Genomic DNA, 19,572 nt, shown 5'->3' on the forward strand with positions numbered 1-19,572 from the left:
GATGATCCTCCCACCTTAGCCTCCAGAGTAGCTGGAACTACAGGCACCCACCACCATGGCCAGCTAATTTTTTGTATTTTTTTATAGAGACAGGGTTTCACCGTGTTGCTCAGGCTGCTCTTGGACTCCTAGGCTCAAGCAATCTGCCCACCTTGCCTTTCAAAGTGTTATGATTACACTTTGGATTACAAGCATGAGCCACCGTGCCCAACCAAGAGAATTAGACTAAAATGAGGCCAACGTATATCATTAAATACAGATGTAAGAAATTTTAAATTAGATTTTGAAAAATAACATCTTACAAGGCAACTTGTAGCTCTCTATATTTATTTTCAAAATGATAGTTCCTATTTTAGTGACAAGTCAACAAGATTCACAATACAGCTTTTTAAAAAATTTTTTAAATACTTTAAGTTCTGGAATATATGCGCAGAACGTGAAGTTTTGTTCATGAGCCATGGTGGTTTGCTGCACCCCTCAACCTGTCAACTAGGTTTTAAGCCCTGCATGCATTAGGTATTTGTTCTAATGCTATTCTTTCCTTTGCCCCCTATCCCCCGACAGGCTGCAGTGTGTGATGTTCCCCTCCCTGTTTCCATGGGTTCTCATTATTCAACTCCCACTTATGAGTGAGAATATGCGGTGTTTGGTTTTCTGTTCCTGTGTTAGTTTGCTGAGAATGATGGTTTCCAGCTTCCTCCATGTTCCTGCAAAGGACATGAACTAATTCTTTTTTTATGGCTACATAGTTTTCCATGATGTATATGTGCCACATTTTCTTTATCCAGTCTATCATTGATGGGCATTTGGGTTGGTTCCAAGTCTTTGCTATTGTAAATAGTGCTGTAATAAACATATGTGTGCATATGTTTACCCATTTATAATCCTTTGGGTATATACCCAGTAATGGGATTGCTTGGTCAAATGGTATTTCTGGTTCTATATCCTTGACGAATTGCCACACTGTCTTCCACAATGGTTGAACTAATTTACACTCCCACTAACAGTGTAAAAGCATTCTTATTTCTCCACATCCTCTCCAGCATCTATTGTTTCCTGACTTTTTAGTGATCTCCATTCTAACTGGCATGAGATGGTATCTCATTGTGGTTTTGATTTGCATTTCTCTAACAACCAGTGGTGATGAGCTTTTTTTCATATGTTTGTTGGCTGCATAAATGTCTTCTTTTGAGAAGTGTCTGTTCATATCCTTTGCCCACTTTTTGATGGGGTTGTTTTTTTCTTGTAAATTTGTTTTAAGTTCTTTGTAGATTCTGGATATTATACCTTTGTCAGATGGATAGATTGCAAAAATTTTCTCCCATTCTGTATGTTGCCTGTTCACTCTAATGACAATTTCTTTTCCTGTACAGAAGCTCTTCAGTTTAATTAGATCCCATTTGTCTATTCTGGCTTTTGTTGCAATTGCTTTTGGTGCTTTAGTCATGAAGTCTTTGCCCATGCCTATGTCCTGAATGGTACTGCCTAGGTTTTCTTCTAGGTTTTTATGGTTTTAGGTCTTATATTTAAGTCTTTAATCCATCTTGAATTAACTTTTGTATAAGGTGTAAGGAAGGGGTCCAGTTTCAGTTTTCTGCATATGGCTAGCCAGTTTTCCCAGCACCATTTATTAAATAGGGAATCCTTTCCTCATTGCTTGTTTTTGTCAGGTTTGTCAAAGATCAGATGGTTGTAGATGTGTTGTGTTATTTCTGAGGTCTCTGTTCTCTTCCATTGGTCTATATATCTATTTTGGTACCAGTACCATGCTGTTTTGGTTGCTGTAGCCTTATAATATAGTTTGAAGTCAGGTAGCGTGATGCCTCCAGCTTTGTTCTTTTTGCTTAGGATTATCTTGGCCATATGGGCTCCTTTTTGGTTCCATATGAAATTTAAAGTAGTTTTTTTCTAATTCTGTGAAGAAAGTCAATGGTAACTTGATGGGAATAACTTTGAATCTATAATTACTTTGGGTAGTACGGCCATTTTCACGATACACAATCCAGCTTTTTAAACAAATAAGATTTTGAAAAATTGTTGAGTACTAGGTACTTGGGATTTTTGCTTTTTGGTTTTTTGTTTGTTTGTTTGTTTTTTGTCTTTTGGTTTTTTTTTGAGATGAAGTTTTGCTCTTGTCACCCAGGCTGGAGTGAAATGGCACGATCTTGGCTCACTGAAATGTCTGTCTCCTGGGTTCAAGTGATTCGCCTGCCTCAGCCTCCCAAGTAGCTGGGATTACAGGTGCCCACCACAATGCCCAGCTAATTTTTGTATTTTTAGTAGAGACAGTGTTTCACCATGTTGGCCAGGCTGGTCTCGAACTCCTGACCTCAGGTGACCCACCCGCCTCAGCCTCCCAAAATGTTGGGATTACAGGCATGAGCCACCATGCCTGGCCGGTACTTGTTTTTATAATAAGAGAAGAAAAGGGGCCAGAAACAGCTTGTAATATACGGAAATGAGGTGATAAGTTTAAGAGCACTGAAACAAAAGGAATGAAAGTAGAAGACCTGGCAATTGAGAAAAAAGCCAGAACTGATTAGAATAATAATTATCTTAATATCCATGTGAATCAACAAGTGAGTTTGGCTTTTTTTTTCCCCAGCATTTTTGTATATGTTAACAGAGAGAAAACGTTTTCACCTGGTTCCTTTGAACTTCCTCAGTGCCAAAGTGTACCTTAAAGAATAAATTCAATTGAGGCACAAAATAGTGCAAATCTACAGCATTCAAATAGATTTTGATTTAGCTATTGCTTTTATACTGGACTTATCCAAACAGATTTCTTTTTTCTTCCATCTGTCACCTGGCATCTAGCCAGGAACTAGTAATTCCTATAAGTAAAATCACTACACACAGTAAAATTAAAATGGAAAAATGGATTAGCAAATTGGTCTTGAAGAACAGGCCCTTAAGTTGGAATTAGCACACTTTGTGAGAATTTGTCTATTTCTGCTAAATAGAGAAAGGGGCTACAACAGCCAAAGAGACTAGTTAGTTTAACTTTACCATCCAAATGGCGTTCTCCATAAGAGCTCTCTGGAAACAGGCCCCTTAGGTATGTTATACATGAGATGGAAGTAGCAAAAAGTTTCTTCACCATTTTCAGGGACTCATGCTCATTAGTGATTTGGGATGGGAAAACTGTTTCCTGGAAAAACAACGGAGGTGAAAAAAGATTAGTATTCTTTAATATATTCAGTTCAGCACATCATTACCACAGATATAATGAAAAGATTTCTCAGAACTTCAAATTTGATACATTTGAAGGTAATCAAAAAGAAACAGTGCTTTGAATATTACATTAAATTAGATCTTCATAGGCAAGGCAGAGCAGAAAGGCAGAAACAATTACCCAAGTAATTCAAGACTAAAACAATTTATTTCACAATGATCCATGAAACTGGAGTTTTACTATGATTATATAATCTCCTTCTCTCTCATACACTCCTCGGACCCTACTGCAATCTGGATTTTACTCCTTTCCTTTCTACACTATTCTCTCCAAAGTCACCAAGTACAATCCTATAGTTGACCTCTTCTCATCCCTCATAATATGTAACTTCTTTATATTATCTGACACTGTTACCCACATACTCTCTTTTCCTCTCCAAGGTGCCATAACACTATTTTGGTTTTTCACCTATTCCTACGTATCTGTCTCAGTCTCTTTTATTTTTTTCCAGTTGTTCTGCTCTTTAAATGTTGGTTATCCCCCAGGATTCTGTCTTCAGGCTTTTTCTCTTTTATAGCTGTCTTCATGAATAATCTCATCTAGTTTCATAGCTTTGGCTATAGCCTATACAGAAAGGATTTAGGGTTCCTATTTCTGTTATGAGTTCCAGTTCTATATTTTTATTTCCTGAACATCTGTACCTAAACTACTTTGTAGATCACTTAAACTCAGTTTATTTCTGCCACCCCTGGCTAAAACCTGATCCCAAGTCTCATTCTCAGACTAGTGAATCAGCACTACTCCAGTCATCCAGGTTAGAAGCAGCTTCATCTTTGTCTTCTCTTTCATTCATACCCTACTAAAATTATATTAATTCTCTCTAAAAGAGTTCTCAAATCTATTTTCTCCTTTCCCTTCTCACTGCCACTGGCTTGACTAAGGACATACTTAATTATCTCCTTGATTACTACAGTAGCCCCTGATTTCGTTGCTAACAATTCTTTTATTCAACCTGTCTTCCATATTGCCATCAGAATTAATTTTCAAGGATACAAATCTTATCAGTGTTCGTCCAGGATAGAGTTCAAGTACCTTAGAGTGGGATTTGAGAACTGTCAAAATCTTATTCTTGTTTAGCTCTCCTGCCTCATCTCGTACCCCTTCCTCCCTACCCACACTCCCTTATTCTCTCCCATGCACCCTACTGTCTAGCCATGTGGAATTGCGGCTATTCATCTACTATTCTATTGCCATGTATTTCCATACTTTTGTGCTTTGCTTAAGCCAGAGCTCTGAGGAATACAAAGCTTCTGTAAGATGTCATAGTGTTCTATAAAAAGTATCAATACTAGGAATAGCTTCCTGCTAAATTTTATGTATGTGTATATATATAACATAGTAAACAAACCTAAATCATTGTTCTTAAATGATTAGATAGTCTTCCTTAAGAAATAGTGTGCCGTAAAAGGAGTGTGATAAGAGAGCAACTGGTATATGAATTTGTGACTTTTGCTTCAGTATGTAAGGAGCGTCTACCAAGAGTCATCTTGCATATAGAATATTTGCTGATGGATAGGTTGTGCCAGTATCTCAAATTATCATTTCAACATATGTTTGACATACTATGTTTACTGTATACACAATGTTTATTGTGTTTATGTATTAAAATAAAAATAAAAATTTGATCTGTTTTTCATTATTCTGTGAGACTGCTTTTTGCTGTTTTCTTTAAGCCAAGCACAAAATATGTCTCATGAATTCCAGTCGGTATTGTGTCAATACATTATAATTTTAAAGTATTTTCTAAATATTAACAAATTAGACTATATTAAACTTTAGAACTTCTGTTCATTAATATACTATTAAGAGCATAGGTCTTACAAAGGACTCATATCCAGAATGTATAAAGAACTCCTAAAATTCTTTAAGAAAGACAATCAAATAGAAAAGTGTCTATTTGTATGAAAATAGACACTTAATAAAAGAGCATATCCAAATGACCAATAAACAAATGAAAAAGTGTTTAAATTTTATCAGGGAAGTGAGCATTAAAATCACAAGGAGGCCAGGGGTGGTAGCTCACACCTGTAATCCCAGGACTTTGGGAGGCTGAGGTGGGTGGATCACTTGAGGTCAGGAGTTCAAGACCAGCCTGGCCAACATGGTGAAACCCCTGTCTCTACTAAAAATACAAAAATTAGCCAGGTGTGGTGGAGGGTGCCTATTATCCTAGCTACTCGGGAGGCTGAGGCAGTAGAAACACTTGAACCCAGGAGGTGGAGATCACAATGAGCCAAGGTTGTACCACTCCAGCCTGGGCAACAGAGTAAGACTGTCAAACAAACAAACAAACAAATCACAATGAGAGAATACTACACACCCACCAAAATGACTAAAAGTTTTTAAAAGGATGTAGAATAATAAAAACTCCTAAACACTGGTTGTGGGAGTGTAAATGGGTACAACCTCTTTGGAAAGTTGCTTGGCAGTATATAATAAAGCTAAATAACCACATATCCTATGACCCATATTTGACTCATAGGTATACATCCAACACATATGCTTATATGTTCACTATAGGACATGTATTAGAGTATTCAGAAAAGCATTATTTGTAATAGACCCATGCTGGAAACCACCCAAATGCTCATCAACAGTAAAATGAATAAAACTGTGGTATATGCCCCCGATGGAATACTATATAGCAATGAGAATGAATGATCTATAACTATACCGAGTAATACAGATAACTCTCACTCATAATGCTGAGCAAAAGAAACCAGATACAAATGAGTATTAGTGTATGATTTCATTTATATAAAGTACAAAAGCAGGTGAAACTAATTTATGCTGTTAGATGTCAAGATGGTGGTTTCCCTTGGTGGGGAGAGGTAATAATAACTAGAAGACAGCAGGAGAGGGAGTGCTGGTAGTGTTCTGTTTTCTGATCTGGCTTCTGGCTTACAACAATGTGTTAAGTTTGTAAAAATTCATTTAGTTGTACACTTATACATTATATGAATATATTCAGTAAAAATGTTAAGTGTTTGCTGGTCATATAAGTTTGGAAAATGTTGTCTTATGCAGTTCTTTCGGCCAGGCATGCTCTTTTTCCCATTTCCAAAGTATGAAAAATCTTAATCCAAATATGTATTTAATCTTATTACATTATAGGTACTGTTTTAGGTTCTGAGATGTAGTAGTGAGCAAAACATATAACAATCCTCTCCCTCATGTGGCTTACATTCTGTATCACTCTTAATTCATACTATAAGGATAATACTTATTACCAGTTAATATAATATTTGAAGGCAGAGTGCAGATAAATTCTGACTTTTCCCAACATAGCCAGGGGGCATGGCTAACTCCACATGTCCCTAGGCTTTAGACTCTAATGGCTTCAAAGCAGGTAAGCTGAACAATTTTTAAAAGTCAAAGAAGCAGTTTGTGACATTAAAGCATTTAGCAAACCTAATATCTGACCCAGACCAAATGTCTAAATTTGGAAGATATTTTTATTTTACCAATAATCTTTATTTTCCAAAGATTATTAAAGTCATGTAAACTAAAAGGAACTAAAGTTTTAATTCTTCTGACAAAATATTTGATTTAAGTGCTTATTTTTCTTTAAGCCAATTAATTAGCATTCTTTTATGTAAACACCATACACACAACACATATAAATACACAGACAGAAGAAGATCCAGTAATTGTAAGATTTTTCATTTGCCAGTTTTTAAGTTTCTTAATTGGATTACTGGCTTCAAGGTGGAGCCCTTGGAAGAACAGGCTCAGGAAAGCATGTAGTTTCTACGGCCTAATAAACAGGCACAGCTGGAAAGTATAAACAGATTCCCAAAATTAAGGGTCTCGTTTTTATAATGGATCCTGGATCCCCAGAAAAAGAGAGAAATGGCATAGGAAAAGACAGTACAACGCTTTTACCATGCATTTCACTGGAAGGCAGCCCAAAGTCAATCAGCCAATTTTGTAATCAGCCCATCTTATTTCTTATTCTGAGCCAAGGCATATGCTAGGTTTTCCTCAGGGAATTCTCTCTCCTCTATGCAAATTATCTTCATCATTCAAGGTCTGTCCACCTTCAGCCTTACCTCTTTCATGAGGAATATACAGACCATTCCAGTCCATATGAAATTTCTAAATTCCTACAATTTGCATTGTCTTACTCTTTTTCACATATATATAAATCATATATTGCTTTGTATATTGTCTTAACTCCTAACCAGATTATAAACTTTTGGAAGATGAAGATCATATTTTTGTATTTTATCAGTGAATAACATAGTATTATGAATATTATATTACATAATATTGAGTCTCAATGAATAAACGAATGATGCATTAATGAATGTCATGGGACAAACCAAACTACATGCCTGGCCCTGGGATGCTCCCCTAGACTTCTAGCATCCAAGTTTCTCTCAGTGCTCTCCCTTTCTGTTCTTATAATTACACCATGGTGTGCAACACAAGTTTCCTAACGTTTTAGGAAGTGAATATCTCACCAAGAACCATTCTCTTTAAACATCTTTTTGTTTCTGATTTCTTTTACTCTAGAAGATCTAAATATATTGTATAAACATGAAACAAGCACCCAGTAAGTAACTTTGTAGAAATTTATTTTAATTTTCTGGTCCTTGGTCTATTAGGCAGTTAAAATGTACACATACTCTCCCAGAATATTATGTGCTAATTAACTGATAAAATTGCTGCTTACAAACACACATACAAAAGATTAAAATTATAATTCTGAACTAACTCACTAAATGGTCATTGATTTTCTTTTAATTCTTAACAAATACCTTAGATGCTTTGTGTATTGTGATGGAGTGAGAAAGCTGAGCAGTGGCCATTGTAGAAATGTATCAGGATTATTCCAACAAGTCCAACCTATTAAAAAAATAATTAATTCATTAGAGACCTTGCCAAATACAATGATTCCTCTCTTACTCTACCCAAAAATGAAATTGAAAAAGTCTAAAGGCAAACAAAAAATTAAAATCAAGGACAGTTAAGTATAAACTGTTTTCCCAGGTTGTTCAGTTTAGAGAGAAATTTACCAAGCTACATTTTGAAGAAGCAAAGGAAGAATGAATGCTAAGATAATTCTATCAGGCCCTATCTAAACTATAAAATGAATTTGAGTTGAAAAAAGTACTTATTGTTAATTTTCCAAAGGAGAACTATATAATTAAAATTTGATCACACTCTTTGGGAAGTAAGTTTAATAAACATTTTTATCTATAATTTTGGCATAAGGTCTCTGGATGAATTTTTCCATCCACTCAATGAAAATTATAAGATTATTTGTTCACAAATATATTTGGAGGAGAAAATACATTGTAAATCACCTAGAGACTCAATATATATTATTAATCCTTGTCATTCCCTCAGAGTGTAACAATGCTCTCTATATAGCAAAGGCTCAGAAACATTTCCTGAATTAACTTCGGTTGTAATTTATTTGCAACTTCAACTCAAAAGTTAATGTTTATACTTCATACCCATTAAAACAGTTATTCATCCAACTAGCTGAAAAAGAAATCAAGAGAGAAATCTCATTTACAATACCTACCAAAAAATTAGGAATACATTTAAGAAAGTGAAAGATTGCTACAATGAAACTACAAAATGCTGATGAAAGAAATCGAACAGAACACAAAAAGATGGAAAGAAAGAAAGAAAGAAAGAAAGAAAGAAAGAAAGAAAGAAAGAAAGAAAGAAAGAGAGAGAGAGAGAGAGAGAGAAAGAAAGAAAGAAAGAAAGAAAGAAAGAAAGAAAGAAAGAAAGAAAGAAAGAAAGAAAGAAAGAAAGAGAGAGAGAGAGAGAGAGAGAAAGAAAGAAAGAAAGAAAGAAGGAAGGAGAAAGAGAGAAAGAGAGGGAAGGGAGGGAGGGGAGTCGAGTGGAGGGGAGGGGAGGGAGGGAGGAAGGAAGGAAGAAAATATGGTGTATATATACACAATTGAATATTATTCAGCCATTTTAAAAAGCATGAAAATCTGTCATTCACAGCAACAGAGATTAACCTAGATGACATAATGTTAAGTGAAGTAAGTCAGGTACAGAAAGATAAATACCATGTGTTCTCACTCACCTGGGAGCTAAAACAGATGAGCTCTTAGAAGTAGTTATTAGAGGCTAGGAAGGGCAGCAGGGAGGAGGTTGGATAGGGAGAAGTTAGTTAACGGATATAAAATTACAGCTAGAAAGGAGAATACATTCTATTGTTCTGTAGCACTGTAGAGTGACCACAGTTAACAATGATTTATTATATATTTAGAATAGCTCAACATAAAGAATTATAAGTGTTTGAACTGATGAATATGCTTTGACTTGACCATTACATATTATATACATGTATCAAAATATCACTCTGTACCCCATAAATATGTACAATTACTGTGTGTCAATTAAAAATTTTATAAATGATTATTCAAAAATGGAAAGTAGTAAGTTGCAAAGGATGTGGAGAAATTAAAACCCTTATGCATTGCTGGTGGGAATGAAAATGGTGCAGTCATTGTGGAAAACAGCATGGCATTCCTCAAAAAGTGAAACAGAATTACCATATTATCCAGCATTTCCATCTCTAGGTATATACTCAATTGAAACCAGGGACTCAAACAGATACTTGTACACGAATGCTCATAGCCACATAATTCACATTAGCCAAAAGATGGAAACAATCCAAATGTCTATTAAAAGATGAATGAATAAACAAAATGTGGTATTTACAATGGAATATTACTCAATTGTTTTGTTTGCTTGTTTGTTTGCTTTGTTTTGTTTTTAAGACGGGGTCTCCTTCTGTCACCCAGGGTAGAGTGCAATAGCGTGATCTCAGCTCACTGCAACCTCTGGCTCCCAGGCTCAAGTGATTCTCCCACCTCAGCCTCTTGAGTAGCTGGGACCACAAGCACTTGCCACCACACCTGGCTAAGTTTTGTAATTTTTGTAGAGATGGGGTTTTGTCATGTTGCCCAGGCTGGTCTTGAATTCCTAGACTCAGGCAATCCACCTACCTCATCCTCCCAGTGTGCTGAGATTACAGGCATGAGCCACCACACCCGGCCTCTATTCAATCTTAAAAAGGAATGAAGTTCTGATACATGTACAACGTGAATAAATCTTGAAAACATTATGCTAAGTGAAAAGCCAGACATAAAAGGACAAATATTATATGATTCCACTTATATGAGGTACCTAGAGTAGGCAAATTCATAGAGACAGAAAGTAGAATAGAGGTTACCAGGTGCTGGTGGGGTAGAAGGAGTTTAATAGGTATAGAGTTTCTGTTCAGGATGATGAAAATGTTTTAGAAATGGATAGTGATAATGGTTGCACAACATTGTATATGTGCTTAGTGTCACTGAGTTGTACACTTAGAAAAGCTGAGGTGTTGAGTTTTATATTACAGTTTACCACAATAAAAAAGTTAACATTTAAAATACATCTAGTTTTCACCCTTATTGTTTTGTTAATATAAAAAAGAAGCAGCCGGGTATGGTGGCTCATGCCTGATGCCTGTAATCCCAGAACAGTGGGAGGCCAAGGCAGGTGGATCACGAGGTCAGGAGATTGAGACCATCCTGGCCAACATGGTGAAACCCCGTCTCTACTAAAAATACAAATATTATCCAGGCATGGTGGCGGGCGCCTATGGTCCCAGCTACTCAGGAGGCTGAGGCAGGGGAATGTCACGAACCCGGGAGGTGCAGCTTGCAGTGAGCCAAGATCACGCCACTGCACTCCAGCCTGGGTGACAGAGCAAGAGTCTGTCTTGGAAAAAAAAAAAAAAAGCAAATTTTCCCTTTTCTTTACAAAGGCTTAATTTAATTTCAATTGGGGCTTCTTTTCAAGGTTTTATGAAGTTCTGACCAAAATACTTGTAAAATAACTTCTTTCAAGATATTCCATTCTGGATCACCAAGGATAGCCTGTGACCAGTTTTTGTGTATCCATTAATGCAAGACTCAAAGATTTTCCCAAGAGGGCAGAATTATTTGCAAACACTGCCACAAGGTGATGATAGAGATTATAAACAGGTGGTAATATTTAATTTATCTCAAACTACTTCTTCAGAGGGGCACTAGGGGACACTCTTTTACAATATTTTATATACGAGACTGAAAACCACCTAACAGTCCTTTAATCCTTAAAGATTCCAAGCTATCTTTTCTTGATTTCAGAGTATAACCTTCATATCTGACTCAACACATCAGTTGTCCCCCTTAAATTTCAAAATATAAAATGGGAAACAAAGTAGCTCTAAGAGTTTAAGATCTAGTCCCAGCCCATTAAACTATGATACACTACCCACTACTGGGGTAGTTATTAGTCTTAGAGACAATAAATAAGAGAAATCATGATTTTAAAATAGTTTTCTATATTAGTGGGGTTTTTTAACTTTCTCTATGATCATAGACATTCTGATGTCATTTCTAGGGAATCAAGCTCTGAAAATAGCAACAGCCAATTAGAACACAATGCATTACTATATCCATATTTTTGCAATGTATGGATGGCCTAGATTAAATTAATATTACCATTGAAAACTCTGAGGCATTCAGGACACTTGCTTTTGAGAAAGGATTCAAGCTAGTTAATATTAGCATTTGGTAAATTCCTTAGGAATTAACATTTATAAAAGTAAAATTTAATTTTCTACATATATACATATTTATATTTTTATATATATTATACATATATACATATATATTTATATATATGGAGAGAGAGAGAGAGAAATAACCAGCAGTATAATCTAGTAGAAAGAGCCTTTAGAGTTAAGGAACCTAAGTTCAAATTCTGACTCAGCTACCTAGCAGCTGGCATGGCCAGGCACAGTGGGAGATGACTGGATCATCTGGGCAGTTTCTCATGAATGGTTTAGCACTATACCCTCAGTGCAGTTCTTGCAATAGTAAGTAAGTGAGTTATTGCAAGATCTGGTTGTTTAAAGGTGTGTAGAACCTTTTCTTTTTTCCCCTCTCTCTCTCTCCGGCTTTAGCTATGTAAGATGCGCCTGTTTCTCCTTTGTCTTCTGCCATAATTGTAAGTTTCCTGAGGCCTCCCCAAAAGTCAGGCAGATGCTACCATGCTTTCTGTACAGCCAGTGGAACTGTGAGCCAGTTAAACCTCTTTTCTTTATAAATTACCCAGTCTCAGGAATTTCTTTATAGCAATGCAAGAATGGACTAAAACAGAGCTCTTCTTTTTTACTTCTACCACACACTCCCTGGATGAACAAATACACTCCCATTGTTTCAAGTATAATTTCCATCCTATTGATTCTTATGTGTATATCCCCAGCCCAGGTCTCTCTCAGAAGTTGCTGACTTGTTCCTCTAACTGATCATAAGACTGTTCCACCTTGATGTTCTCAACACATCCAAATGTGAATTATTTTCCCCAAAAACTTACTTCTGTTCCCTTGCTCAGTGAATGACATCATCACATACCTAGTTGCTCAAGCACAAAATCTGTGACTCAACCTTAATCCCTTCCTCGTTCCTATGTTCAATCACCTTAATATTTCTCAAATGTAGACCGGGAGCGGTGGCTCATGCCTGTAATCCCAGCACTTTGGGAGGCCGAGGTGGGCGGATCACCTGAGGTTGGGAGTTCAAGACCAGCCTGACAAACATGGAGAAACCCCATCTCTACTAAAAATACAAAATTAGCCGGGCATGGTGGCACATGCCTGTAATCCCAGCTACTTGGGAGGCTGAGGCAGGAGAATTGTTTGAACCCAGTAGGTGGAGGTTGCAGTGAGCCAAGATCATGCCATTACACTATAGCCTGGGCAACAAGAGTGAGCCAAGATCATGCCATTACACTATAGCCTGGGCAACAAGAGTGAAACCCTGTCACTCAAAAAAAAAAAAAAAAAATATATATATATATACACACACACGCACACACACACACATATACACACACACACGTATATATATATATGAAATGTGTCCAACTCCTCACTTTAGCCATGCTGTTGTCATCTCTACTTTATATCAACCAGTCTCATCTTTTGCCTGTATTGCTGCAACCACCAATTTCCTCTCACTGGTATTCTCCTTCTCCAGTCTGTTCTGTATATTGCAGCCAGAGTTTTTAAATTACAAATTCGACTATGCATTTTCCCAGATTGAAATACTTCAATGGCTCCCCACTACTCTCAGGATAAAATCTAAAACTCTTACCATGGCTTTAAGATTTGACTCATGCCTCCCTAGCCTCAGCTCTAACTATTTTCCCTTATACTTTTATGCACCAGCCATTCTTACTTTCTTTAATTACCCCAAAGGACTACATTCCTTCCAGCTCTCAGGATTTTGTAATATTCCCTCTGCCTGAAACATCCTCCTCCATTCCCAATTCCTACTCATCTCCTAGATATGGTGTATTAGTCCATTCTTGCATTGCTATAAAGAACTACCTAAGACTGGGTAATTTATAAAGAAAAGGGGTTTAATTGACTTGCAGCTATGCAGGCTATACAGGAGGCATAGCTGGGGAGGCCTCAGCAAACTTACAGTCATGGCAGAAAGGGAAGGAGAAGGAGGCATGTTTTACATGGCCAGAGGAGGAAGAGAGGGAAAGGGGAGGCGCTATACACTTTTAAACAACCAGATCTCATGAGAACTCGTGATTACGAGAACAGCAATTGGGAAATCTGCTCCCATGATCCAGTCAACTCCCTCCAGGGCCCTCCTCCAACACTGGGGATTACAATTTGATATGAGATTTGGGTGGAGACACAAATCCAAACCATATCATATGGCTTAGTAAAATTTCCTTAAGGAATGACTTCCTAATTCCCACTATCACTACTATGAAGTTTGGATTGTGTGCCCTTCGCAATATATACTGTACCATAGTTGTCTTTAAGTATCCCCTGACCTACCGTGAGCTAACATGAGAGCAAAATTGTGTCTAGCTATTCTGTCTAGCTCATTCTTTATATTTTAAAACTTTATTTATTTATTTATTGAAAAGGACTCTCACTGTGTCACCCAGGTGAAGTGCAGTGGTATAATCCCAGCTCACTGCAACCTCTGCTTCCTGGGTTCAAGCCCTTCTCCTGCCTCAGCCTCCTGAGTAGCTGGGATTACAGGTGTATGCCACCATGTCCAGCTAATTTTTGTATTTTTAGTAGAGATGGGTTTTTGCCATGTTGGCCAGGCTGGTCTGGAACTCCTGACCTCAAGTGTTCCACCCACTTTGGCCTCCCAAAGTGCTGGGATTACAAGCGTGAGCCACTGCATCCAGACTTTAAAGTTTTTTTAATAGGTATAATTCAGTGGATTTTAGTATATTCACAAAACTGTGCAACCATCTGTTTAATATAGTATAAATCATCAATTTAGTATATTCACAAAATAGTGCAAACACAACCTAATTCCAGAACATTTTCATCACCCCTAAAAGAAATCCCATGCCCATTAGCAGTCACTCCTATTCTCTCCTTTCCCCAGCCGCTGGAAACCACTAACCTACCTTTCATCTTTATGAAATTGCCTATTCTGAACATTACATATAAATGAAACCATACAATATGTGACCTTTTGTGTCTTGTTTAGCTCATTCTTGAACTCTCAGCATCATCACAGTACTAGAATTAAGTAGGTACTCAATAAATATTTGCTGAGGCTGGGCACAGTGGCTCACACCTGTAATCCCAGCATTTTGGGAGGCCAAGTGCGGTGGATCACTTGAGGTCAGGAGTTCAAGACCAGCCTGGTCAACATGGTGAAATCCTGTCTCTACTTAAAAAATAAATAAATAAAATAAGTAAAACATTTAAAAAAATTAAAAACCTATTAACTAAATATTTGCTGAGTCAACAGAGAAGAACTATAGGAACAAGGAATAATCAAGTCTAGAAAAACACCACAAAATTTTAAAGGTAGAAGAAACTTTAAACATCATTTCTATGGTTTGAATGTGTATCCCAAAGTTCATATTTTGGAAACTTAATCCTCAGTGCAAGTGTTGAGAGTTGAGACCTTTAAGAGGTGATTAGGTGCCTTCATGAATGGATTAATATTGTTACTCCAGGAGCAGGTTCATTATCAAGAAAATAGGTTTGTTATAAAAGCAAGTTTGGTGCACTCACTGTCTCTCCTTGCTCTCTCTCTTACCAGGTGATGCCTTCCTCCATGTTATGACACAGCAAGAAGGTCCTTACAAGATGCATATCCTTGTTTTTGGACTTCCCAGCCTCCAGAATCATAAGCCAATACATGTCTGCTCTTTTTACATTACCCAGCCTCAGGTATTGTTATAGCAGCACAAATGTGACTAAGACAATCATTTAGTCCAAATATCTAATTTTCTACATGGGGAATTCAAGATCCAGACTTATCCAGGGTCAGTCAGCCAGTTAGTAACAGAACTGAGACTAAAACTCAACAAGTCTGACTCACAATCTAGAAGTTTTTCCAGACTGACTCTCCAAAATGAAATTCTCCTTTGCTTTCACTCTATCTAATACAATGCACTACCAGGGCCTCCCTAGTTCTTCAGCTTGCCTGCTTATTTCTAAACTTGGGAGGGTCTCTTTCTAGTGTTCTAGCATGAGCTTGCTTCAGGAAGGCAAAAAGATCTAAATTATTTTTTCAAAAAACATCGTGAAACTTCATCTCTACTAAAACTGGAAAAATTAGCCAGGTGTGATGGTGGGTGCCTGTAATCCCAGCTACTTGGGAGGCTGAGGCAGGAGAATCGCTTGAACCCGGGAGGTGGAGGTTGCAGTGAGCCGAGATTGCACCATTGCACTCCAGCCTGGGCAACAAGAGTGAAACTCCATCTCAAAAAAAAAAAAAAAAGCCAGACTCCTTTCGGCCTCTAACTATCTTGTTGCTACTGTTTTCCCTTTGAGCAGGTGTTTTGTGGCGGTCTTCTATTTAAGTACAAACCCTGCTTAATTTTGAAAGCTCACAAGTTGACAGGAGGTATGACTCTAGAGAGCATGCATTCTGAGAGAATAGGTCTGATTTTTTGTATGTGTCATCCCTTTGTTCAGGCTCATTATCTAAAAACCTAGAAGAGATTTCATAACTACAGATTTTAAGAACTGAAAGTTAACTTTGAAATGTCATTCTCTTATATATTTGTCTGCAAATTAGATCCACACATATTTGAAACTTCACAGCACATCAATATCATTCCCTGTTTTGTTTTTGAGACAAGGTCTTACTCTGTTTACCCAGGCAGGAATGAAGTGGTGCAATCTTGGCTCACTGCAACCTCAACCTCCTGGGTTCAAGTGATCCTCCCACCTCAGCCTCCTAAGTAGCTGGTACTAGAGGCAATGTGCCACCACACTCCGCAAATTTTCTTTATTTTTGGTAGAGACGAGGTCTCACTATGTTGCCCAGGCTGGTTTTGAACTTCTGGGCTCAAGCAATACTCCTTGGTTAGCCTCCCAAAGTGTTGGGATTATAAGGATGATAAGTGTGAGCCACTGCAACTGACCCTCACTCTTATATTTGATATGTCTACTTTGTGACAAGGATTATGGTCTTCTTGAGAAAGAGGCAATATTTCTGTGCTCTTTCGGGTAAAGATTCACTCTAGGCTTACCTCTTGACCTATATCTCAATTGCCCTATTTTATTTTTTGTTGTTGTTGTTTATTCATTTTCTTTTCTTTTTTTTTTTCTTTTTTTTTTTTTGAGACAGAGTAAAGTGCAATGGCATGATCTGTCACCTAGGCTGGAGTACAGTGGCATAATCACAGCTCATTGCAACCTCAAACTTCTGGGTTCAAGTGATCCTCCTACCTCAGCCTCCCAAGTAGCTGAGACCATAGGCATGCACCACCATGCCCTGCTAATTTTTTTACAGTTTTTTTATTTTTGTAGAGTTGGGCGGGGGGGGGGGGGTTCACTATGTTGCCCAGACTGGCCTCGAACTCTTGGCCTCTCAAAGTTTTGGGATTACATATGTGAGACACCACACCATGTCTTCAATTGCCCTATTTTATATGGTGGCACAATTACTTCCTATTTTACCCCTACTATGTGTGAGTCCAAGATTCACATAAAGATTAGCCAGCTGCTATTTAGTTTACTAAGGCCTAAACCACTTTTTTAACCATTCCAAGTGAAGCAAAAACCAAAGTTTTATTACATTTTCCCAAATATAATTATAGCTGATTTATGAAGGCTCTCTACCCATCTTTCTCAATCTTCCAAAACCATTTTTTACAAGAAAATCCCTTTTCTACCAGGTGAACAATATCCAATAGCTGGATTCTGAAATGCAACTATATGACCTTCCTTACACATGCATGATATTAAGAATGACTTTACTCAAAAGAAGTGTATGTTAACATAAATGGGTTCGATAGATTCATAAAGCTGGAAGGGAGCACAGACATCTTCCAACCCCTTCGATTTAAAGAAGATCCAATTCTGTGGAGGAAGAATCTTTTTTTCAACAAATGGTGCTGAAACAAAAGGACATCCAGAGGATGGGGGGAAGAAGAGAGAATGAAAAGAAGCTTAACCTGAATCTCACACTGTATACAAATATTAATGCAAAATGGATGATGGATTTAAACCTAAACACAAAGCTATAAAGAAAAGGGGCTGGGCGCAGGGGCTCACACCTGTAATCCCAGTACTTTGGGAGGCAAAGCGGGCGGATCACAAGGTCAAGAGATCGAGACCATCCTAAACAACATGGTGAAACCCTGTCTCTACTAAAAATACAAAAAAAAAAAAAAAAAAAATTTAGCTGGGCGTGGTGGCACATGCCTATAGTCCCAGCTAGGAGGGAGGCTGAAGCAGGGGAATCGCTTGAACCCGGGAGGTGGAGGTTGCAGTGAGCTGAGATTGCGTCACTGCACTCCAGCCTGGCGACAGAGCACGACTCCCTCTCAAAAAAAAAAAAAAAAAAAACAGAAAAGAAAAAAGAAAAGGAAAGTGAGGCTATGCAAGGGACCTTGGTTTGCCAAAGTTCGCCCAGTTACTTAGACCTTCTGACAGAGCTTGTTTCAATAAATTATTCACCATTTTAACAAATTCCATTTGGCCCTGGTCATTCCCCTACTTGTGCTCATTCAGAGTAAATGGTTTCCACTGTATTAATTGAGTATTTGTTCATGCTTTTGACTTTTTAATATATCTTTCATGCTATTTCAATTATTCATTCATTCAACATCTACGAGGCGACTACAATGTGCCAGGCAACGTGCAGGATTACAAGATGTAATATACTTTTCCTACCTCAACAGATTGATGGTCCAATGGAGGAGCAATTAGATCATGATCCTGCTGAGATTAAAAACCCCTTTCGGGGCCAGAACCACCCCTCATTTCTGCCAGCTGAGTACACGATGTACTGCACAGCCTGTCCAGTGCTCTGCGCACTCGGACACATTTCGGCGATTGGCTAATCCTGAGGTTCAAGACACTCTCTCCCTCTGAACTGTTTAGGGAACTGAAGTCCACAGGGATTAATTGGCAAATCCTCACTAAAACGAAAGGGGAGCTGAGGTCAAGCGGGGCGGGGTGGCTCGTCCCCACCTCTCTCACCTCTTGGCCTGTACCAGGCATCGATCCTGGCAGAAAACCTCAATGGCTGAGGAGAATCTGACCCAGGTAAGATAAACCCCAAAACCTCCACCACACACGGCCCCTCCAATGCCGGGCACAGACGTCGTCTGCCCTACCAGCCTCGTCATGGCTCATTATGGCTGCTGCTTGCTCAGCAAGTTTGATTTCATGTCTAGAAAAATCTGAATTTCAAAGCTACCTGGGTGCTCTCTGTCCAATTCTGGGGGAAATCGCCTCCCTTTTGTCTTCCTCCTCAGCCCCCTGCCCTCCCGATTCTCTTCACAGTACTTTAGGCCCTCACGAAAAATGATACTTTCAAATCCAACTTAAAGCCTTAAGTAACAAGAAAAGGAAAAAAATTTGTTTGAAATAAAGACAGAACTAACAACGTCCGAGTGCCCTCTCTGGGCGGAGACCTCGCGTCTCAACAGCCCTCACCTCAGCTCGTCGACGCCTCCCTTCCACCGAGAGTCAACGGCCTTTTCCGGCCCAAACCCGCTCCTCGGCTCATGAATAGTCAACGAGGCCTTTCTGGGCGGGACCAGAAACTTCCTCATGAATAATTCATGACCCGTCCACGGCTGGCCGGGGCGATCGGCCTCGCTAGACTTCATGAATATGCAAAGCAGGGGCGAGCGGCAGTTAGCCGGGCCCTGGCCCGTCCGGCCCCTCAGCAGCCGCCTCTCAGCCGGCTGCCGCACACTGACCCGACGCGGCCTTGGGTCGGGCGCCGCCCGCGTGGGCCACCTGTACAACGACAGCCTGCACCGGGGCTTCCTGAGGAGGCGCCCGCCCGCTGAGGTTAGGACCC

The 19,572-nt window shown here is 38.6% G+C and overlaps 1 protein-coding gene across 4 annotated transcripts in view; it reads right to left on the minus strand.

Moving 5' to 3' along the window:
• The window catches only part of HORMAD2 (HORMA domain containing 2), a 90,889-nt gene extending 71,613 nt beyond the window's left edge, over nucleotides 1–19,276 (minus strand). For 2 of the 4 annotated variants that reach the window (XM_005567640.4, XM_045363832.3), the window contains exons 1-3: nucleotides 19,200–19,276; nucleotides 7,999–8,086; nucleotides 3,010–3,151 (exon numbers count right to left, since the gene is read on the minus strand). In XM_005567640.4, coding sequence (XP_005567697.1) covers nucleotides 3,010–3,151; nucleotides 7,999–8,049 — 193 coding nt within the window. In that variant the 5' untranslated portion in view covers nucleotides 8,050–8,086; nucleotides 19,200–19,276. Of the gene's footprint in view, nucleotides 1–3,009; nucleotides 3,152–7,998; nucleotides 8,087–18,431; nucleotides 18,596–19,199 lie in introns of those variants that run through there. The other 2 variants (XM_065522294.2, XM_065522293.2) reach the window with 1 other exon arrangement.
• Between the last annotated feature and the right edge of the window lie 296 nt (nucleotides 19,277–19,572).

The sequence above is a fragment of the Macaca fascicularis genome, chromosome 10 (genome assembly GCF_037993035.2).
Source record: "Macaca fascicularis isolate 582-1 chromosome 10, T2T-MFA8v1.1".
NCBI classification, from domain to species: Eukaryota; Metazoa; Chordata; class Mammalia; order Primates; family Cercopithecidae; genus Macaca; species Macaca fascicularis.